General features: G+C 45.0%; 2 protein-coding genes across 6 annotated transcripts in view; one reads left to right on the top strand and one right to left on the bottom strand.

The window, feature by feature from the left end:
- Positions 1 to 23657, bottom strand: part of PDZK1 (PDZ domain containing 1) — a 41357-nt gene that overhangs the window by 17330 nt on the left and 370 nt on the right. The window contains exons 1-2 of one of the 5 annotated variants that reach the window (XM_028166497.2): positions 15418 to 15537; positions 14712 to 14790 (exon numbers count right to left, since the gene is read on the bottom strand). The exons of 1 other annotated variant lie outside the window; for it this stretch is intronic. The gene's annotated coding sequence lies outside the window, so the exon portion shown is untranslated. Of the gene's footprint in view, positions 1 to 14711; positions 14896 to 15417; positions 15538 to 23657 lie in introns of those variants that run through there. 3 more of the 5 variants (XM_007182138.3, XM_028166496.2, XM_007182139.3) reach the window with 3 other exon arrangements.
- CD160 (CD160 molecule) overlaps positions 4625 to 23657 on the top strand; it is a 38677-nt gene continuing 19644 nt past the window's right edge. Inside the window, 1 exon segment of the mRNA XM_057553017.1 lies at positions 4625 to 4856. Coding sequence (XP_057409000.1) covers positions 4625 to 4856 — 232 coding nt within the window.

Here is a 23657-nt window from a genome sequence, read left to right on the forward strand (position 1 = left end):
ACCCTGTCTGCTCTTCCCACAATTCAGCCACTAAAGGATTAATGCTGCTGCCCACACCAAACTGATGAAATATTTAACACCCTCAACTGTACCAATAGAGAAAGCTGATCAAAACCCCCAAAGCTTGGCCTTACATAGGGCCCTGAAACTATTTGTTTCCTGTGTCATCTTGTAGAGAGACAGTTCAACTAGGAATCAAGAGGGCTGGACTCTGGTCCAGCTCCAGTCCTGGGTGTGTCTAGTCTACAGCCTGGTTTACACTGGCCCCTAAATCAGGGCTGGCATCAGTCACTTTAGCAAGACTCTGTCACTGCTCCGTGATAAGGATGCCTGGAACTCTGGAACACAGGGCCTAACTAGGAAGAATCTCTGTATTTAAGGATACTGTTTCCTGTTTCTTCCTCCTTTTCCTGCAAATCAAAACCACAGTGAGATACCACCTCACACCTGTCAGAATGGCTATCATCAAAAAGACCACAATAGGGGCTTCCCTGGTGGCGCAGTGGTTGAGAATCTGCCTGCTAATGCAGGGGACACGGGTTCGAGCCCTGGTCTGGGAGGATCCCACATGCCGCTTAGCAGCTAGGCCCATGAGCCACAATTACTGAGCCTGTGCGTCTGGAGCCTGTGCTCCGAAACAAGAGAGGCCGTGATAGTGAGAGGCCCACACACCGCGATGAAGAGTGGTCCCCACTTGCCACAACTGGAGAGAGCCCTCACGCAGAAACGAAGACCCAACACAGCCATGAGTAAATAAATAAATTAATTAATTAAAAAAAAAAAAAAAGACCACAATTAACAAATGTTGATGTGGATGTGGAGAAAAGGGAACCCTCGTACACTTGTTGGTGGGAATGTAAATGGGTGCAGCCACTATAGAAAACAGTATGGAGGTTCCTCAAAAAATTAAAAATAGAACTACTCTATGATCCAGCAATTCCACTCCTAGGTATATATCCAAAGAAAATGAAAACACTAATTTGAAAAGATACACACCCCAATATTCATAGCAGCATTATTTACAATAGCCAAGATATGGAAGCAACACAAGTGTCCATCAACAGATGAATGGATAAAGAAGATGTGATACACACACACACACACACACACACACACAATGGAACACTACTCAGCCATAAAAAGAATGAAATTTAGCCATATGCAACAACATGGATGGACTTGGAGGGTACTGTGCTTAGTGAAATTAGTCAGACAGAGAAAGACAAATACTGTGTATTATCACTTATATGTGGAATCTAAAAAATAAAACAAACAAATGAATTGTTTGTTTGTTTAAAACAGACTCACAGATATAGAGAACAAACTAGTAGTTACCAGTGATGAGAGGGAAGGTGGGAGGGGCAAGATAGGGGCAGGGGATTAAGAGGTACAAACTACTATGTATAAAATAAATAAGCTACAAGGATATATTGTACAGCATAGGGAATATAGCCATTATTTTATAATAACTTTAAATGGAGTACAGTCTATAAAAATCTTGAATCACTATGTTGTATACCTGAAACTAATATAATAGTGTAAATCAAATATACCTCAATTTTTTAAAATTAAAAATAAGTAAGGTAATAGTTTTTTTTTAAAAAAAAAAGGATACTGTTTCCTATTTCTTCAGCCCCCACCCCCATCTCCTGCTTCCTGAGAATCCAGAGATCAGAACCCTATGGTGGAGAGATATGCAATTAGTGAAGGCCTATGGATTTCCATAATATCATATCAGCGATCTTCTGATTCAAGCTGGAGTCCATCAAACCCTCAGCAGGCCTTACTCCCCAGTTCAAATAGCCAAAATAAAATACTGGAAATGAAAGAAAGCTCTAACCATTTCTGAGCTCTGTGGGGAAAAGTCAATTTTTGGCAACAAAGTTGCTTATCTGTGGGAAGGAGAACAAAGTGTTGGTGGGCAGGAAAGACTCAGGGGTGAGAGCCAAAGAGATTTTTTTAATCAAACTTTATTATTAATCATACCTTTAGACCCCACCTTCTTGTAAAAGGATTAGATGATTGCTACCAGGAAAGGCAATAATATATCCAAGGTCAAGAAGAAAAAGTAGGTACATTTTAGAAGTTAGGAAGGCTAGCTAATGACAACAGAGGAGGGTAGGTAGGACCTGTGAATGTGACCAGAGAAGAAAGAACTGAAGCCACTGGGCTATTTTCCACAGGAGAAAAATAGCTGGTGGGACCCAGGGGACTCTCCCAAGGCCAAGGTAGCCAAGGTCTCCCAGCTCCAGGCAGCCATCAACATGGACCCATACACGATCCGAGTCTACACCCACCTTCCCCAGCGGTGCTGCACAGAGCCAAGAGTCTGGGCAGGAGCTGTTCCTGAGAGGATCACAACCACAAAAGTGAGACTCAAACAGCTGGAAGGGTTCAGCTTAGTTGGCCCAGGCTAAGAGGAAGCCTCATTTTCCCCTCAGTTTGTGTGTTTGGGGCTGGAACCTACAGGACCTTCCTCAGCAGGGCTAGTTGGAGAAAGAGTGAGACTCCGTTTCAGTTGATTCCCACATCAGTGGGACTTGTAGTGAAGCATGCCTGCCTTGTCACCCGGCACGTCAGAGTCCCCTGTGTTCCGATAGGTGTTGTAAGTGGAAAGGTCCCATTAAAAAATACCATGGGGGTCTTCCCTGGTGGCGCAGTGGTTGAGAATCCGCCTGCCAATGCAGGGGACACAGGTTCGAGCCCTGGTCTGGGAAGGTCCCACATGCCGCAGAGCAACTAGGCCCGTGAGCCACAACTACTGAGCCTGCGCGTCTGGATCCTGTGCTCTGCAACAAAAGAGGCCGCGATAGTGAGAGGCCCGCGCACCGCGATGAAGAGTGGCCCCCACTTGCCGCAACTAGAGAAAGCCCTCGCACAGAAACGAAGACCCAACACAGCCATAAATAAATAAATAAATAAATAAATACATAAATACATAAATAAATAAATAAATAAAATACCATGGGCGTGAATGCCTTTAAGCCCCCCCATACCCCTCCAGTACAGGGGAGGGCTAGGAGTGAAGGGATCTTAAAGACACCTAGCTCATCAAAAATCCATGATCTCCTGAGAAATATCTGAGAGTCTCAAGGTCAGTGGGAACCTGACAAGAACACAAAGCATCTCCTGATACAAAATGGAACACAGGGTTCTCCGAATTATTTCCTGCTCTGAAGCAGAGTTATTTGTCTAACTCCTGTAAGCTTCCAGGTATTATTTTGTAAAAGAATCCTGAAATTGCTATAGATCAGCTAACACACAAGCCAGGGAAGAGCAAATTCTTCTGAGGAAGGAAAAGACAACTCCTGGAAAAGCGAAGTCAGCAAGAATTAGAAGATATTTATTCGTCTCCTCAGCCCTGGGAGCTGTCTACCCAAAGTCAGCAGCTGGTTTCATCTGAGGGAACAGATCTACTTAGTTAACAGTATAAATCTATAGACCATCAAGTGATGCCAGTAATAATAAATCACGTTACCGTTTAAAAACTCACCATATGTCAGGCATGCTACATTATCTCATTTAATCCTCACAGTCACCTTACAAATTTAATCTCAATCCCAGCTGGCCCACAGAATCACCTGCAGAGATTTATAAAAACAGATGCTTAAACCCCACCTCAGATCTACTGACTCAATCCAGGCTTGAAACCTGAACATAAGCATTTTTAGAATCCCCACGAGTTTAAGAAACTAGTACTCAAAACCACCCTTTGCTTCTCCCAGCTTCCCTTCTCTCCCCTCAGTCTTGGGATAACACCCTCATGGGTCAGAGAAGAACGTCAAGGTTGGGTGAAATATTAATGGCTACCTTGAGCCCACCTTTACTCAACTTGAGAAACCAAGGTGGCAGCCTGGTTAGGAGAGGCCCTCAGGATCCAGCTGTGCCCACAGTCTTGCCCGGCCAACAGCATGGAAGTGTGTGGCAACCTAAAGGCTGTGACCTGCCTCCCTCCCCACGTTCTAGTTCTGAGCCAGGAAACAGAATCCAGTAGCTGAAAACAACATTTAACAGCTCCCATGGGCTCTTTGTCCAAGGAATTAAGTCTGAGGGGGCCCTCCCCTGGCCAGCAAACCTAACCACCTTAAGAGCTGAGGCCATTTCTCCTCCTCCATCACACTATGGGTGGAAACCCAAGCTCCATTCCTGTCTGAGGCCAATCAATTAGATTCTCCAATTAGCATACAGGAGTGGGTGCAGCTTGTTTGGGATCATGCACACAGGTCCCTCAAAATTCTACTGAACATCAAGAAGACATATTACCCCAAATGTGATTTCATTTGTCCATGCCACAAGTATTTGCCTCACACTTATACGCAAAACACTGTTAAGTGGTTGATGGAATAAAGTAAAACAACAGCTCTATCCTCAAGGACTTTATAGTTAAGTGGGGGTGAAGGAAAAGTTTTAGTACAAAAAGAGCTACCACTATGAGCAGAGTATAAGTGCCATGAGACCTACAACATGGGACAAATTAAGGAAAGCTTCACTAATTAGGTAGGATTTGATTTAGACATTGACAACAGATAGGTAGGATTTCAACAGGTACAGAAGTAGAAAGAGAACATTCTAGCCACAAAGAATAGTGTGGACCTCAGGCATGGAAGTGGGAAAGTTCTTGGGTATGGTCAAAGAAGAGCTAAAACTCAACATGACTGAAGAAGAGCCAACAGGAGGACAACCAAGATGTCCTTTTGTCATGGATGACAAGTTAGACTGTAAAGGCCTCAAATACCAGCCCAAGGGATCTGGCCTTAGTTTGGTGGTCAGGGACCACGCAAAGGTTATAAGCAGAGGAATGACAGGATCAGAGTTGGGCTCCAAGAGGGATGGCCTGAAGCAAAGACGTACTGGAGGTAAGTCAAGAAAGAGGCTCTTGTAATAGTCCTCCTCACATGCAACGAAGGCCTGCCCCAGCCGGTAGCTGTGAGAATAGAATGGAGGTGACAGAGGTGGAGGAACTACAGAGAGGACTGAGTGACATATGGTATTAACTCTTCAATCCTGTCCTCTCAGATTTCTCCATGCAGAGATGGCCTCAGACAGGACAGGTACAACACAGATGTCCAAAATATTTATTGACACTGACCGTGGCTAGTGTCCGGGAAATACAAGAGGTCCCTATTATTCTCCCTAATTAATGCTTACCTCACTCACACACAGTTTTGCTGTGGGTTCAAGAGGCCTCGTTGCACAGAGTGGTACATGCACAATTCAGTCTTCTAAGGTCACCACTCAGTGTAAACATAGCTGTGCTTTTGGCTCCTCTCAGCTCTGAGTTGCCAGAATACCCTAATTCTGTGGCCATCTTTTCATTCTGTCTGTTTCCCCATAAGTGGTATACTTTCCCTGGATTTATTGCCCTTGCTCAGTTTTTTCTACTAACCACCCTTGATACCTTTCCTAGACTCCCCTTCTGTATGGAATCAGTTTTGTCACTCCCAAAATTCCTATGTTGAAGCCTTATGACTGTTTGGAGATAGAGCCTTATAAAGAGATAATTAGGGCTAAATAAGGTCACAAAGGTGGGGCCTGGCATCTTTATAAGAAGACACAGAAGTGCATGTACACAGAGAAGAGGCCATGTGAAGACACAGTAAGAAGGCCACCATCTGCAAACCAAGGAGAGAGGCCTCAGGAGAAACCAACAATGCTGGCACCTTGATCTTGGACTTCTAGCCTCTAGAGCTGTGAAGAAATAAATTTCTGTTTAAGCCACATGGGCTTCTGTTATTCTGTTATGTGGTATTCTGTTACAGCAGCTCAAGACTTAATACATCTTCCAAGTAATGCTGCCCACTTGGGCTGGGTGTTAGAAAGGAAGAGGTCAAAATAAAACCCAAAACACAAAACCCCACAAGTTCATGCCTTGGTGACTGGCATAAAAGTTGTACCATTAAAAGATGATGCAGGAGACTTCCCTGGTGGCTCAGTGGTTAAGAATCCACCTGCCAATGCAGGGCACATGGGTTCAATCCATGGTCCGGGAAGATCCCACATGCCGCGAAGCAGCTAAGCCCATGAGCCACAACTATTGAGCCTGTGCTCTAGAGCCCGCGAGCCACAACTGCTGAGCCCATGTGCCACAAATACTGAAGGCCATGTGCCTAGAGGCCGTGCTCCACAACAAGAGAAGCCGCCGCAATGAGAAGCCCGCACACCGCAACGAAGAGTAGCCCCTGCTCGACGCAACTAGAGAAAGCCTGTGCACAACAACGAAGACCCAACGCAGCCATAAATAAATAAATAAAAATAAAAAGATAAAAGATGGTGCTGGGACTTCCCTGGTGGACCAGTGGGTAAGACTCCATGCTCCCAATGCAGGGGGCCTAGGTTCGATCCCTGGTCAGGGAACTAGATCTCACATGCATGCCACAACTAAGAAATCCACATGCTGCAACTAAAAGATCCCGCATGCCACAACAATGACCCGGTGCAGCCAAAATGAATGAATGAATAAATAAATAAACATTAAAATAAATTTAAAATTTTAAAAATTAAATTAAAAAAAAAGATGGTGTAGTTATGAGGAATGAGATGGCAAAGTCAGTTTGAGGTGGTTTTACATCAGAGGACTTGGCAGAACATCCTGCAGGTAGACAGAAGTGTGGGCCTGGAGCTCAGGAGATGATGGACTAGAGTCCTCATGGCAGTGCTCGGTGACACAAGGGAGTGAGAACATGAAAGGAAGAGAGCCGAGGATAAAGCCTTGCGTGATACCGACATCTAGGCGACAAGAAGATGAAGCTGAGAAGAAATGATCAGAAGGCCAAGATTTTACAGTGCAAGCTAAAAGAAGAATCTCAAGACAGGACAGTTAACAATGCAAAATGATGCTAAGAGGTAAAGAGAATGAAAACAGAAAATGCCACTAAGTTTAGGAAATGCAAGTTCAGGACAGATGAGGGACTAAGAAGCAAGTGAATACTAGTAAATAACAGAGGCCATGAATAAAGTTACATCTTGAAACAGATCAATGAGAGAGTTGGGATAGCAGCTTAAAGGGAAAGCAGGGTTGGTGGCTGGTTTTATTTTTAATGTCTGTATATCAAGGGATGATATGGAGAGCACAGCAAATGGGTTTGGCCTTGATGAGATGGAATACCTCTACCGAGGCAGGAGAGAAGTGGAAAAAATGAGATAAAGAGGAAGACAAGGTCAATTTACCAAGACTAATCAGGAACTTCAAGAATGTGGACCAAAATCTCCACTGAGCTCAAACTGATAAATCCATGAAGGTGGCCAGGAGAGGATGGTGGATTAGCTGTACTTACCACCAAAAGACAGCTGCTATGAGGAAATAAGAGCCCAGTGTGCCAGATCTTCCGTTGTCTCAAGAGAACCTGGAAGTCTAGATTTATGCAAAATGTCCCCATTTTTAAAAGCTGGCAGCTATTTCAAAGTTTTAAGAAACTTCACATAAAGTAACAGAATTGAATCCCTGGACGGGCAGGTTATAACCCTGGCAAAAAGACTATCCAAAGCCGAAGCATTGTTTCACTATAATGAGTCAACACATTGAATAAAAACTTCTAAGAAACAACTTAGGCTAAATATATTTCTTCATTAGAGAGATAAACAGATCTCACGAATTTATAGCAGAACAATCAGCATGGTTTCTCATGGCTTTTTCTCACCATAATATATATCAAGAATAGAAGGAGAAAGTGGTAACTTTTACCCCAAGTTGGAGCGTGACATGTTTAAAAACAGAAGGTTAGGAGGTGAGGGTTTCTACGTTCACAGTGAGTCCAGAACTCGTTAGAATGTGAGACAGTGGGGCCAGTGTGAATTTCGAGGAAGACAAGCCACAAGTGTCCCCTGGGAAAGATGAAGTGTTCCAGGGACTGGCTCCGCAGGATGAATGGAGAGAGGGAAGAAGAAGGGGCTGAAGGAGCAGTTTTGCAAATTAAGGGGTTGACACAGGAAAAGTCTTCTTAAACGATGTTTAGAACAGAGTAGTTTCCAGTTAACAAAAAGTCTAAAGTGGCCATATAGGTATGCAGCTGATGTGAAGGGAGTTTGTATTTTTATTTCCATCTTCCCTCAGCATTCTAGTCTGGGTAAATACATTAGAAAGAACAAGAGTTTTAAAGCCAAACCCACTTTTGGATTCCAGTGTCACCACTTGCTAGCTGTGAGAACATGCGTGACTTCCTTAATTCTGAGCTGGAGATAGAAGTACACCTAAAATAGGAAATGCATATGGACCCAGCAAAGATTACTGAAGATGGATCATGTAAAGCAATCTAAGCATAGCATGTAGAGCAGAGAAGCCCACTCCAGGTGCCCCATCTTCCCTGCTCTCTTGTGAGAGTCCTGAGTCAATGGGAATCCCATTTCCTGTGAGGACATTTGAGCAATGTTCCTGATTTTCCTTTTGAAGCAGTCAAGAGATTGAGTGATGGACTAGGGATGGGCAGGAATCTTGATTGTCAGGTCAGGGATTCTCTATCTCCTCACTCTGGACCACCTCTGCAACGTTAGTTTTAGCTGCTGAAAAGTCAGGGCTGAGATTTTTTTCTCCATGAAATCAAGCTCAAATAATAAACTCAGATTTCCCTAAACCCAGAAGTATCATGTAAGTCTGAAAGCTAGGGAATTAAAAAAATAGAACCAAATGCCATATAGCGAGGAGGTATAAGATTCCAGGGAGCTTTTACAGAGCTAAGCTGACCAGAGAGTCCCAACACCTGGAGCAGATGAGCTCTAATAGATGTGAGTACAAGATACACCAGCCAAGGGACCCAAGGAACAGAAAAGGGTGGAGAAGATGGAGTGAGGGAAGCATCACCTGATATACGGATGTATGGGTGGATCATGGTCACCGGGGAGTGATGAGTGAACAGGTTCACTCACCAGACAACATCACTGGATTTCCAAAAGATTAGAGAAAGGATGTGGGATAAACAGCATTCTTCTTAGAGAGGGAAAATCAGAAGGGCACTGTCATCAGTGACAGCCAGGTGCAATGACTACCGTCAGGAAAGAAAATGCCCCAATATAGTCTTCTTTGTCTCCCAAAATCCAGGATGTAGTGGATCATTCTATAAATACAGTAACCCTACAACTGTTAGTCACAAGTACTCTGGACCCACCACCATCTTATCTAATAGTTAGGAATCAATGGTGCAGTCATTATCAGACCACAAAGAAAACATAGCCTCTCCTCACAAGGCACTTATGTAACCAACACCTGAGCCATGAAAAACTAAACAGTGAAAACTTAGCAAGACAGTGGGGAATAATGTTTAATCCTAGTTACTGCAACTGGGGAAGGATATTTGTATAACCTAGGATGTAACCATAGGATAAATTATTTCTGTTTCATTGAGGCACGAGGGGAAGAGAGGGCAGGAATTCTCGGGTAACATTCAACTTGAATGTGACTCACTTTGCACTAAACTCCATGCTGGTTTATAAAACACTTTGAACTTCAGCAAGGAGGAAGTTTGGCCAGGCATGTCTGCACATCGTGCCCTTGTGAGAAATGCTGCCCCTTCAGCATTTACATGCATCCGTGTCATGAGTAAGACAGAGAAATCACTAGACTTTTGTTGGAAAAATACAACTGGTGGAGACTGGTGATGTTAAGTCAGCAACTGTAGATGGTGAATTCCCTGCAACCATCAGCCCTGATCAAGGGGTTCCAGCCCTGGGCCAGGCATGTCTGCCTTCTATCAAAGCCTGCCTCAGAGCCTTGGGACACGCTGTTTCTTCCAACAACATAAAAGAAATCCCAGTGTATCTCAGCTGGTGTTGACAGATGTCTTGAGCTAGGAGGAGATAAATGCAATTCAATTTCATCCTTCTTCAAAAATATTTTACCTAGAGCAGATCCAATATCTTTGCTGCAGATTATATTTAAGCCACCTGGATTCCTCCTTTGAAAAGCAAGAGGTGTGGGGGACTTCCCTGGTGGTCCAGTGGTTAAGAATCCATCTTGCAACGCAGGGGATGCCAGTTCGATCCCTGGGCCGGGAACTAAGATCCCACGTGCCACAGGGCAACTAAGCCCACATGCCACAATTAGAGAGAAGCTCACGCATGTACCACAACGAAGCAAAGAGCCCACGCGCTGCAAAGAAAGATCCCACGTGCTGCAACTAAGACCCGATGCAGCCAAAAAATAAATAAATAATTTTTTTTTTTAAAGCAAGAGGTGTGGAAATTCAAACACTCAAGTTTATTAATTTTAAATGATTAGTATCAAAAATAGAAAAATAAGTGGGGCTCCAAAATATGTTTTTGCTAATTATACTTTCCCACTGTGATGGTTACTGTTTGGTCTTAGGTAGCCATAGATTTCAAGTGTGGGAAATTAATGAAATGTGTTCCAATGGAGAAGGGTGATCATAGGACCAGTGAGTAATTCTTATTTCTCATCTATGTTAAGGAATGGAATCTGCTTATCTTGAAGTTCATTTGGCCTGCTGGTACTAAATGCCGCTTCCCCCTACCCACGCATCATGAATGATACTTTGTCCTATATGGTAGGACTCTTGGTTGGAGTTCAAGACCTTCCCCACTCTACTTGCTTATCTAAGAGTTCTGCAAGTTGGGAGAGAGAAGAAGTCGATATCGTGTGGAAACAGAGGTGCTCTCGGAGAAAGGATATCCTTGTGCTGCTGATAGAACTGGTACCTGAAAATAGCCTAGGGTTGGCTGGAACAAGAGTATCTCCCAAAACTGGCATCTTGTTTTACAAGACCCTTTGAACTTGCATTTCTGCACCCTCGCTCTTTTCCTATGTATCCAGCCTCTAGGCTGTCCCAGCCACTGCCCCAAGACAAACTTCCTGATCTTACTCTCACCATGTTAGTCTCTAAAAACAACATTTAAGAACCTAAAGTCCAGACCCCTTTCTCAGGCTTTGAGGCTCAACATAATCCAGCCCGACTCCATCCCCCTCTGCTCCCCAGTGACACCAAACTGGCCCACATGTGGTCACCCACACCCAGCCTGCCCTTCGCTCACACCACATGCTCTGCCTGAAATACCTGCCCCCCCACCCTCCGATTACTTATTTATAGTAGGTCACATTTTTTCCAAGTGAATGAATTCAAGACCTATTCAAGGCTCAGTTCAAATTTTAGGTTATATAAATACAAATCCTTTCCCAACCACCACAGTCTGGAGGAATCACTCCAGCCTCTAAATTTCAAGTACCATTTATATAATCAATAACTTACATTGAGTACCTACTACTGAGGCTCAACCCAGATTAGACACTGTTCTGCCCTCACAGAGCCCGGAGTGAAGGGGAGAAAGTTATAGACACAACTACCAAACACGGGTGCTGGAATATGGAAAAGAAAATGTTTGTTATTGTTATACACACTTATTGAGCTCCTGCTAGGCTCCAAGCGCCAGCCTAGGTTACCTTTTATGAGTTCTCATTTAATCTTTTTTTTTTTTTTAAATTAATTTATTTATTTTTGGCTGTGTTGGGTCTTCATTTCTGTGCACGGGCTTTCTCTAGTTGTGGCAAGTGGGGGCCACTCCTCATCGCGGTGCGCGGGCCTCTCACTGTCGCGGCCTCTCCTGCTGCGGAGCACAGGCTCCAGACGCGCAGGCTCAGCAGTCGTGGCTCACGGGCCCAGTTGCTCCGCGGCATGTGGGATCCTCCCAGACCAGGGCTCGAACCCGTGTCCCCTGCATTGGCAGGCAGACTCTCAACCACTGCTCCACCAGGGAAGCCCCTCATTTAATCTTAATGGTCCATTTTACAAGAAAAAAAAGTCCCTGAAAATATAAGTTGGTTTCCCACAGCTATTTGGATAAGCAACAGAACCTGGATTCAAACCCAGTTGAGTCTGGGTTCCTCCCCCCAGCCTCCCAACCTTGAGGGCTGTGTTAGGGAACCCAAGTAGTTAGACTTGGAGGAGGAAGGCATCCCAGGCAAAAGGAGTAGCACAGGTATGTTCAGGGATGGTGACTGGTTCCCAAAGCCCAGAGAATAGGCATATGTTGAAAGTAAGAAGCAGGTCAGGTTAGACTGGGAAGCACTGTAGACTCAGTTCTATAGACTACAGAGGCGCTTCAGTGTTTATGTCCTGTGAGGCTTGGCCATCTCAGACCACAGTTGCCATTGAGTTGACGAGGGGTTCTCTTTCATATTTATCAAAACTCCTTCCTTACCTGGGGTCATGCCCGTCATAAAGCTGTCTGAAGATCATCAGGATAGTAGCACTTAAAGTGCACAAGACACTATGAGCTTCTCCAATCTCATCCTCATTAAGAACTAGGTTCTATTATGCCCATTTGACCAATGAGGAAATAAGAGAGGAAGAATACATCTGCTCTGGAATTCAGGTTTCTGATTCTTAATCATTTAGCCATGATACCCACCAGGCAAAGAGATTATCATGAAGGGCCAAGGAAAGGAGTTGCTGAGATCTCCAGGAAAATACATCTAGCTCTACCTTGCTACTCTCATCAAACTCCTATGCAACAAATGTGAAAATCATTTAACCAAGGTGTGACCAGAGACACCCATTCCCACTTGATGAGACTCGGGACCTTAGGTGCCTGAGAGACTATCAGAGTTCTTCAGCCTCGTCTTTGATAAGAGCATTTTATCCAAATATATTGACTCTATGCCTGTAGCTCCCTCCCTGCCACACTAACTTCCATTTATCATAATAGCTAAGCATCTAATCTATGCCAGGTATTGTTCTAAGAGCTGGGATTACAGCAGGTAACACAAAGAACAAGACCCCTGCTTTCTTGAAGTTTAACGTCTGCCAAAGGTGACGAAAAGTGCAGAACATGACTTCTGATGATAAAGGTTACAAATGATGAGATGCAGTGGTGAGGTGGAGGGAGGAAGCTAAATTTAAAAGCTATTCCTGGGGAGGTAACATTTTAATTCCTACCCAAATGACAAGCAGGAGCCAGCCTTCAAAGTTGCAGGATCTATTGTACTTGGTGGGCTGAAAAGGACATTCATGATCATATAGTCTCAACTCTTTCTTGATAAATGAGTAAATAGAGGCTCGATGAGATTACAAGACAAGATCCCCCAGCTGACGGCAAGGCTGCCCCACTGTTCCACAGAGCCCTTGGAAAGACACATTTGAAATGTAAGCACACGGGCCTCCCTCATGGTGCAGTGGTTAAGAATCCGCCTGCCAATGCAGGGAACACAGGTTCGATCCCTGCTCCGGGAAGATCCCACATGCCACGGAGCAACTAAGTCCGTGCGCCACAACTACTGAGCCTGCGCTCTAGAGCCCACGAGCCACAACTACGGAGCCCGTGTGCCACAGCTACTGAAGCCTGTGCGCCTAGAGCCTGCGCTCTGCAACAAAAGCCACCGCACACCGCAACGAAGTGTAGCCCCCAGTCGCTGCAACTAGAGAAAGCCCGCGCACAGCAACAAAGACCCAACACTGTCAAAAATAAATAAATTAAATAAACAAATTTTAAAAAAAGAAATGTAAGCACACTTGTGGTTATGCATGAACACATATTTATAATTTTATTTTCAATACAGCCTTGGGGAAAAGATGAGAGTCTTTGATAGACAATAAAATTGAGGCTCCGGTTGGTGAAGCGACTTGTCTAATGGCCCGTCACAAACAACTGAATCAAAACCCATTATTTGTATTCCAGTCCCATGTTCTTTCCCCAGGATGAGAAACGGCTGTCTAGCCAGTTGTCTATGAACATAGGACATCATTACTAGCCACTTCATGGTTTATGATACAAAGAACAAACAAAAGAGTCAAAGATAAAAACAATTTACTTTGTCATAACACACAAACTCAAAGTCCCTGAGTTATTTGCTGCAGGAAAGAACATGTGATTCCAGGTGACTAGACAACCGTGGCCTGAGACAAAGAGCCCCTGTGACTTTTAGAAAGGGGACTGAGAGCTCGTGGGTGCAGCATTGCAGGGACTATAATTAAAGAGGAACGTGTTCCTGCAGAGCCAGCCCAGATCAGGAGTCTCCTTAGCTGGGAAGCCCTGAGATGACAGTCACATTTAAGTCCCTTGACCACTTCTGCTTAGGAAATAAGCTACTAGTGGTTCCCAAACCTACCTGCCCACAAGAATCATCTGGGGAGGGAGTAGGGGAGATGTTGGGGGAAAAAAAAAAAAAAAAGATTTTTCAGGACCTCACAAGACCCGAAGAACTAGACATTCCAAAGGACAGAGCCTGGGGATCTATGTTTTAAAATTCAGCCAGCCTAGAAATCCACTGGTTTCTCCACAATTCTCAGCACTATAATGTGATAAAAAAGATGAGAGACGCATGTTTTTATTATCCAGTGAGAAAGTTGTTAGGTTGTATCCTTTAAGGGCTGCTTCCAGAAGAAAATCTTTACTACCCAAAGCCCTTGTACAGTGGGAAGGTCCTGTGAGACAGAATCTCCCCGCGACCTGTGAAGCCTGTTGTCTCACTCCCTTTGGCTGCACATCAAACCCCCATGCAACCCTGGGAAAGCTTTTTCTCAGGATCAGTTTACCAATTCCTTTGTGAAGCAGACCCCAGCCTGCCAGAGTCGGGGCGTCTCAAGCAGAGAGAACCTCAGAGCGTGGAGAATCCCTCCACCTCAACCCCACCACCACCTGGCTCCTTCCCCACCAGCCTTTCTTCTGCCCTGGACAGCCAGCTACTGTGTAGAAAAGGAAAAGGAAAAAGAAGGGGGTTCGGGCCCGGTGGTCAGTGCCCTCAGTCACAGGGAAACCGACTCATTTCTTACCTGGGTCCTGGAAGAAGAGGAGCCACTGGGTTCACCAGGGAATTCTCTCTCTGCTGGTGAGCTCTAGTCTTAGAACTCGCTGGACTTTGAACAAAGGTTGATTTAAAAGCTGATGTATTTAACAGGGACGTGTGGTCTGAGTTCAAGTGACCTCTGTCCTGCTTCCTGCCAACTGGCTGGGCCCTGAGCTGGGCAAACCTGGAAAACTCTCAGCAAACTCGACCCGACGCTCTGGCCCACCTGCCTAGTGATGCGGGCGCCCTGCTGGCCCACCCGCCGCTCCCTCCCTCCCGGAGAAAAGGAGGGGAGAGGGGGAGGCCAGCTAGAGAGGAGGGGCCTTCCTCGGCTCTCTCCCCTCGGCAGATGCCTCAGTCACACCCAAGCAACACCCAAAGCCTCAGGAACCTCCACCATCCCCCATGGCGAGGGCAGGGCTGAGGACCATCACCTGACCATCCTCGAGCCCTGAGGTCTTCCTGGGGAGCAGTACCTGTGTCACCCCCACCCAATAGGAGGCCAGCAGGCCAAGGAGTCCCAGTCAATGGAGCAAAGCCCCTCTCGCGCCCATCCTTCCTCCTCCTCCGCCTGCCTGCGAGTTCTTACTTGCATGCTCCCTAGAAGTTGAGCCAGTAAAGCCCCTGCTCTTATTTCCCAGCTCCCTCCCTCTTCTCAGACACTCTCTCCTCTTTCTTTCTCTCTCTCTCACCTGAGGGTGCTCTGTCTCTATTCTCCAACAGTTGCCTTCCCTGTCCACGCCCAGAACCTCTCAGGCAAGCCCAGCTGGGCAGGTGGAGGCACTTGCAGCAACTCCTGGGCCAGTGCCTGGGCAGCGGGCTGGCAGCTGTGCTCGGTCCCAGCCACGAGCAGCTGACCCCTGTCAGCAGCACCCACACAGGCAAACCTAGGGCTGGGCTTCTCACTGACCTGGATCCTCAGCCCACACTGGAAATCAGGGCAAGAGATTGCTCCAAGCAGTGAAGCAAAGCGAGCGACAGGCTGAGCACAGGGTGGCCCATGCTCCAAGGGCCTCTTGTCTTGCTGGGTCTTGGCTGCCCTCGGGTGAAGGCACGGCCAGAGCCAGGGGGTAAATGGTGGTCAATGACAAACATCTGAGCAGCTAACTCATACCAGGTCACCTCTACCTTCACACTATACTCCCTGGGCCTCCTGTATATCTTCCAAAGTGGAGGGTAGAAGGGGAAAAATTTAGATTTAAGATCTGAACACCTGGGGACTTCCCTGGTGGTACAGTGGTTAAGAATCTGCCTGCCAATGCAGCGGACACGGGTTTGAACCCTGGTCCGGGAAGATCCCACATGCCACGGAGCAACTAAGCCCGTGCACCACAACTACTGAGCCTGAGCTCTAGAGCCCGCAAGTCACAAATACTGAGCCCACGTGCCACAACTACTGAAGCCCGCATGCCTAGAGCCCATGCTCCACAACAAGAGAAGTCACCTCAATGAGAAGCCTGTGCACCACAATGAAGAGTAGCCCCCGCTCGCCACAACTAGAGAAAGCCCACACACAGCAACGAAGACCCAATGCAGCCAAAAATAAATAAATAGATAAATAAATAAATTTTTAAAAAAGATGTGAACACCTGGGTTCAAATTTTGACTCCATCACTTCCCAAGTGTTTGATCTACAGGAATTCTTTTTTTTTTTTTTTAATTGGAGTATAGTTGCTTTACACTGCTGTGCCAGTTTCGCTGAAGAATTCATTTTTAACTGTGTCTCACCTTCATCATCTATAAATAGTTGTTATAATATTGTTTTTAGAAACTTTTTTATATTGAATCAAAATATCTCTCACTTCTGTCCCTGAGTCCTGATGGCTCCCTCTGAGCTACACTAAGCCTACTCTTTATTCTACATAGCAGCTCTTCAACTATTTGAAGGCTGATGTATCCCCCATAAGCCTTCTTTTCTCTGGGTAGCAATGGATGCCCCTCATTCCTTCAGGTGGTTTGCCTATGTCATGACTTCAAGACTTCTTGCCCTGGGTCCCAGCCAACTTGTCAATGTCCCTTTTAAAGTCAAAGGCCTAAAGGGAAAACTTGAAGGTGAGGGAATTGTCCTATAACTTGAGTGTGGGGCGCCTATGCAATTGTCTACGATTACCAAATTTCACCAAACTATACACCTAAAATGGGTGAATTGTATTGCATTTAAATAATGCCTTAATTTTTTAATTAAGGAGCCGAAATCAGTAGAATTTATTCTTGAAACTTTTAAAATGAAAAAAGTTGGATGATCAAAAGAAAAGGCAGGACTTCCCTGGTGGTCCAGTGTTTAAGACTCTGCGCTTGCAATGCAGGGGGCACAGGTTCAATCCCTGGTCGGGGAACTAAGATCCCACACGCCACGGGGTCAAAAAAATAAAAAGGCAGCCTTCACAGTGGAGCTTACACTCAGTCCCCAATCAAGAGACTTCTCAGACTCACCCTTTACCCCAGTCCAGATGGGATAAATAACCACAAGCCTTCAAACTGGGAATAGAAGAGGCCTTGAAATATAGAGACAGTGCTGGTTCAAAATTAAATAGAAATAAGCAATTGTTTGTTTGTTTTTTTTAATGACAAAACTCTTTCCCACTGTTATGTGGAACTGAATGAGATTTACCAGATCAGTGGCTCTGATCTGGTTAACGCAGAAGGGAAAATAACATTGTCTATTGTGTGTCTGGTAAGCCTTTATATCTATTATTCTGTTAACACTCAGCATGATCTTATGAGACAATATCCCCATTTTACAGATAAGAAGGCTTAAATTCATCTGGTTAATTATCCTGTCTGAGATCTCCTGGCTCAGAAGGCTTAAAGAGCCTGTCTGTCTCCTTAGGTAGTACTGTTTTGCCTCTACAATAAGGCCTCCCACTATCCAGGGAAGGAATGTGCTCTACTTCCCTAGAGGTACTCAAGCAGAGGCTGATGTTGACCTGTGTCATGTTACAGAAAGATGTCTTGCATTGTTAGGAGACTGGAGTAGGTGATTTCTTGGATTGCTTCCAACTTTAAGATTCTGTGAACCTAAATGCTGTGGGTCCTGCCCATGACAGTATAGTTTAGTCCTGCCCTGGTGTGTGCGTAGAGGACATGCAGATAAGAGTTACGAGCATGGGATTCGGCATCAGATGCTGATGCCATTAATGGTAGATTTAAGATCTTAAATCTGCCATTAATAGCTTTATATTTTTTATTGTGAGCTCAAGTTTGTCTGGGCTTTATCTCTGGAAACCTTGGCAGCTTGGGTGGAGGGTTTTCTGTTGTTTTTGTCAAGCAGCACCTCTCCATACCCCTAGAATGATGAGGAAAGGCACCAAAAACCTGGGGTCAAGTTATGTTAGTTACTTGCCTTAGTGTTTCCAGATCATGAAAATAATTAATGTCAGTTACAGCGCTAGCACCTCCTAAAGGCAGATCTGTGGTTAGGAATTTGCAAGAGAGGATTCTTTTTTCTCTCCAGAGTCCAGGCCAAGACAGATGGTTTCCTTTTTATTCCTGATCCGCTTTACCCTGTCCTGTTTTTTCCATAAACATATCTCCTTTTATCATATTATTATAATATGTTTATTAATTATTTTCTGTCTCTTCCCCACCAGAATATAAATTCCCCAGGGGTAGGGATTTGTACTTGTTTTGTCACTGTATCCCAAGCGCCTGGAATATAAGCCTAGCTTATAGCAAGCTTTCCAAAAATGAATTGAATGAGTGAGTGAATAAATGAATCTCCTTTTGTCAACAGGACTGCTTTTTATCCCACCCTTTCACTGAGAGTGTAGCCTCCTGAGGGTCTGGTGTCCATGCAGGGTCTCAGTTTCTAGGTCTTTTCTCTTGTCCCAAAGTGACCCTGCACAACAGACTGCTTGGTTACTGGTTTTCAGCTTTCTCTTCACTTCTGGAACTTAGAGATTTCTTTCCTTTTGTCCACGTTCAACTACCTATTTGAAAAAAAAGTTTGGTATATTTTACCCAGTATTTCTACAAACTTTGTAGAGAAAGGGTTTTCAGATTATCTAGTCTGCCATGTTTCCAGAAATGATTCTATCACTTAGCAGTTACTTTGCCTCTCAAAACTCCAGCTTTAGACAATACTACAAAGCTACAGTAATCAAAACAGCATGACGTTGACACAAAAACAAACATATGGATCAATGGAACAGACTAGAGAGCCCAGAAATAACCCACACACCTATGGTCAATTAATCTTCAACAAAGGAGGCAAGAATATACAGTAGGGAAAAGACAGTCTCTTCAGCAAATGGTGTTGGGAAAGCAGGACAGCCGCATGCAATTCAATGAAGTTAGAACACAGTCTCACACCATACACAAAAATAAACTCAAAATGGCTTAAAGACTTAAATATAAGACATGACACCATAAAATTCCTAGAAGAGAACATAGGCAAAATATTCTCAGACATAAATCATAGCAATGTATTCTTAGGTCAGCCTCCCAAAGCAAAAGAAATAAAAGCAAAAATAAACAAATGGGACCTAATCAAACTTATAAGCTTTTGCACAGCAAAGGAAACCATAAACAAAATGAACAGACAACCTACAGACTGGGAGAAAATATTTACAAATGATGCAACTGACAAGGGCTCAATTTCCAAAATATACAAACAGCTTATACAGCTTAATATCAAAAAAAAAACAAACAACCCAATCAAAATATGGGCAGAAGACTTAAATAGACATTTCTCCAAAGAAGACCTACAGATAGCCAAAAAGCACATGAAAAGATGCTCAACATCGCTAATTATTAGAGAAATGCAAATCAAAACTACAATGAGGTGTCACCTCATACCAGTCAGAATGGCCATCATCAAAAAGTCTACAAATAATAAATGCTGAAGAGGGTGTGGGGAAAAGGGAACTCTCTACACTGTTGGTGGGAATGTAAATTGGTGCAGCCACTATGGACAACAGTAGGAGGTTCCTCAAAAAATTAAAAATAGAACTATCCTATGATACAGCAATTCCACTGCTAGGCATATATTTGAAGAGAATGAAAATATTAATCTGAAGGATACATGCACCCCAATGTTCATAGCAGCATTATTAATATAGCCAAGATATGGAAGCAACCTAAGTATCCATCAACAGATGCAGGAAAAAAGAAGATGTAGTATAGATAATGGAATGTTATTCAGCCATAAAAAAGAATGAAATTCTGACATTTGCAACAATGTGGATGGACCTAGAGGGCATTATGCTTTGTGAAATAAGTCAGAGAAAGACAAATTCTGTATGTTATCACTTATATGCAGAATCTAAAAAATAAAACAAATAAATGAATATAACAAAACAGAAACAGACTCACAGATATAGAGAACAAATTAGTGGTTACTAGTGGGGAGACGAAAGGGGAGAGGGGCAAGATAGGGGTATGGGATTAAGAGTTACAAACTACTATGTATAAAATAAATAAGTGACAAGAATATATTGTACAGGGACTTCCCTGGTGGCTCAGTGGTTAAGAATCCGCCTGCCAATGCAGGGGACACAGGTTCAAGCCCTGGTCTGGGAAGATCCCACATGCTGTGGAGCAACTAAGCCCATGCGTCACAACTACTGAGCCTATACTCTAGAGCCTGCAAGCCACAACTACTGAGCCCGCACACCACAACTACTGAAGCCTGCGCACCTAGAGCCCATGCTCCGCAACAAGAGAAGCCACTGCAGTAAGAAGCCCGCGCACCGCAACAAAGAGTAGCCCCCACTCGCCGCAACTAGAGAAAGTCGGCACGCGGCAATGAAGACCCAACGAAGCCAAAAATAAATAAAAGTAAATTTATAAAAAAAAAAAAAAAAGAATATATTATACAGCACAGGGCAAGATAGCCATTATTTTGTAACAACTTTATCTTTTTTTCTTTTTTCTTTTGGCGGCATGTGGGATCTTAGTTCCCTGACCAAGGATCTAACTGGTGTCCCCTGTAGTGGAAGCGCAGAGTCTTAACCACCGGGCCACCAGGGAAGCCCCACATAATAACTTTAAATGGCATATAATCTATAAACATATTGAATCACTATGTTGTATACCAGAAACAAATATAATATTGTAAATCAACTGTAGTTCAATTAAAAAAAAAATTCCAAGGCCAATGCCCTTTCTACTACACCAGTCTGCCTGGTTTAGTACAAGATTCTAGCCGCCACCCTTCACATTTGAGATATTCCCTGATATGCTCAAATTTTTACTCCAACTTCAGATCTGATTATCCTTGTCTTTTTAGTAGCTCATTAACTTACTCAGAGCCTGACATTTTAAGCTCCAGTGGTTTTCTGTCCCTGACCTGAGTCAATGTTTATGACAATCTCCCCTTTTACTCCCTATGTTACTCTGAAGAAGCAGTCTGTGTAGTCTGCATGCCTTTGGAGGGATTTACTAGGCCAGGGTCCAGATGCAGAACTGAGATAAATGTTTTACAGCAGTGAGAGGCAATGGGCAGGAGGAAGGGCAAAGCCGTGGTCCTCAGCTGGTTCACACATTGTGGCCCCACATGATTGCTGATCTAAACTTTCTAGTTTTTTTCAGCAACCAGGTAGCAGGTCAGGGCAGGCATGAGGACCCCTGGAGAGCTGTGACTTATTAATACTTGCAAGCTGGCTGCAAAGGATACTTTAGTAGTCATTCCCTCCCTCTTCCTTTTGCCAGCTGAGGGGTCAGAACACACAGTATTTTTCCACTGGGGGGAAAAAAACTGACGTGCAGAGAGAGAACAGGCCATGTCCTGGGTTCCGGAATGTACCAAAGTTTGGGCACTTCGGAGTATGGATTAGGGTCTCTACTTGCCTCTTTCTGAAAGACACAGAAATGGAGGATCAATGGTCCTTGGGAAGTTCGGACCCTGTCTGAAAGAGCCAGTTTCTCAGGGGTCCCAAAGGGACAAGCTTAGGGATAGGGAAACAGCAAGGAAAGTGCCAGGGATCTCAAGGCCACAGCCTCAGCCTGACTCCAGCCCTCACAGAGAGACTGGGGACCATCCCATCCATGGGTGAAAGGTCAGTGAGAGAGAATCAAGACAAGGAACAGCCTAGTGGGCCCAAGTCTGTGGCATGATTTAAAAGACACCCCTGCCTCAAAGTACTGCCTCCTTCAGGGTGGTCCCAGGACTTCCTGACACTCTAGTTTGGAGAACAAACAAATTCATGTACACCCTGTTTTTCCCCATTGCTTAGAATTCTAACATGCCAGAAAAAACAAAAAAACACAATACTCATTATCCACTGAAGACAGTACATCTTCTTAAAAGCCCAAGCCAGATTAAGGATGAGCCCATCTGATCTGCCTCAAGGTGGAGTACAGCCTCTGTGTCCCCAGCCAGCTACGGGAGTGCTGAAATTCTACCCTCAGCAGTGGATCCTTTGCTAAACACTATCTTTTCCTTTCCCCTACATCAGACTGGAAATATTCCAGAGGACAAAATGTGAAGTCCCTGATTCAAAGACTTGGGCATCAGGAAGGCCTGGGATTCCTAGCAGCTGTGGGAAGGCTGAAGAAGTGCAGATGTCACAAAATGTGTGAGGCTACTTTCCTCAGCTCCCTTGGCCAAAGACAAAGCTTGGCAGGAGGCTTAGCGAGGAGATCGGCACTGGGACTCACAAGCCTGCAGCTTGTGGGGCAGCTCTCAAGGGGCGATAATCGGAGGAGGGCGGGGATCTGCAGCTCTAGAGCCACGTGCCACATGACGTTGGCGTCCAACAGGCAGGGAGCTGCCGAGAGGAACCATCTTCCTATTTGCTCACACAGCACAGTGTGGCTTTGTGGTGGCGGTGAGGGGACATCCCAGCCCAGAAAACAGACAGAGCTGCAACTGCAGCCATTTCTGTCATCAAGCTGTTGTGTCCTGGAGAAGCTCAGGTTAGCCCCACACAGATCCGCGTGTAGAGCAGGTGGCAGTGTTTGGGCTGCCGAGCCAGCAGTTCTGCAGGAGGGAGGCCTGGCTGCAAAGGAGCTGCTGTCCTCTGTGACCAGGAAGAGACAAAACAGACTCTCCCGCATACCAGTGAGCTGGGCAGACAGATTTTTCTCTGCCTTCTATTTAAAAGACAGAACTTGAGGTCAATATTCCCAGTGAGCCATTCACTACAGGCTGGAAGTTAGAATTGAAACTGAGACGTGTTGTTCTCAGGGCCTGCCCTGTCGCCGTGATACCCACACCCCTGAAGTTGCCACCACGTCCCCACAATAACACAGCCCTGACTCCTTCCTCATATGATATTACCAAGGACTCTGGGCAAGAGGCCAGTGGAGACAGCGGCGGGATTGAAATGCCTACACGGCTTTGTTCTAAGTGCCCTCTGGCCCTGAGGTTTGGTTTCCTTCCAGAAAACTATTGGCTGTGCCAGAGGGGTCAGTTCGCCCTTTCCCAGGGGAGACTCTGGGTCTCCCACCAGGCCCGTGGAGCCAGGAAAGGCTTGAGGGCAAGGCAGAGAAGGGGAGTAGATCCCTTTTCTCTGTCAGCCTCTGACGTGCTTCCTTACATGGCCTGTCACCCAGATTGCCGACTGTCACGCCCGTCACAAAGCAAGTGTAAGCCCCAGATCAGACCAAGGTTCAGAGGTGCTCTCCCCACCCAACATCCCACACACTCACACACGGTAAGAGCCACGTGTGGATGCAGCCAGGTGAGCTTCAAGGGGAAATGTGCCAGAATAACAAAATTTCCTCTACATGCAGATGTGGTCTCAGGCATCTTCATTGCCTAAAAGTCTGACGTGGTGGAGTGAAACGTGGAAATTAGTCACCAAAGCTAAAGTGATCTTTGGCTGCAGTGAATATACTAAGCTCTGACTATGCTGAGGCCGGTGGCAGGTCTGAGGCCCACACACACTTGACAAGGGAACTTTACAAACTAGACTCTGGAGGAGCGTAACCAGGATGAAGGAAATATTGACACTATGCCATAAGGAATAGTTGAAGGAACAGGATATTT

Source organism: Balaenoptera acutorostrata, chromosome 1, assembly GCF_949987535.1.
Source record: "Balaenoptera acutorostrata chromosome 1, mBalAcu1.1, whole genome shotgun sequence".
NCBI classification, from domain to species: Eukaryota; Metazoa; Chordata; class Mammalia; order Artiodactyla; family Balaenopteridae; genus Balaenoptera; species Balaenoptera acutorostrata.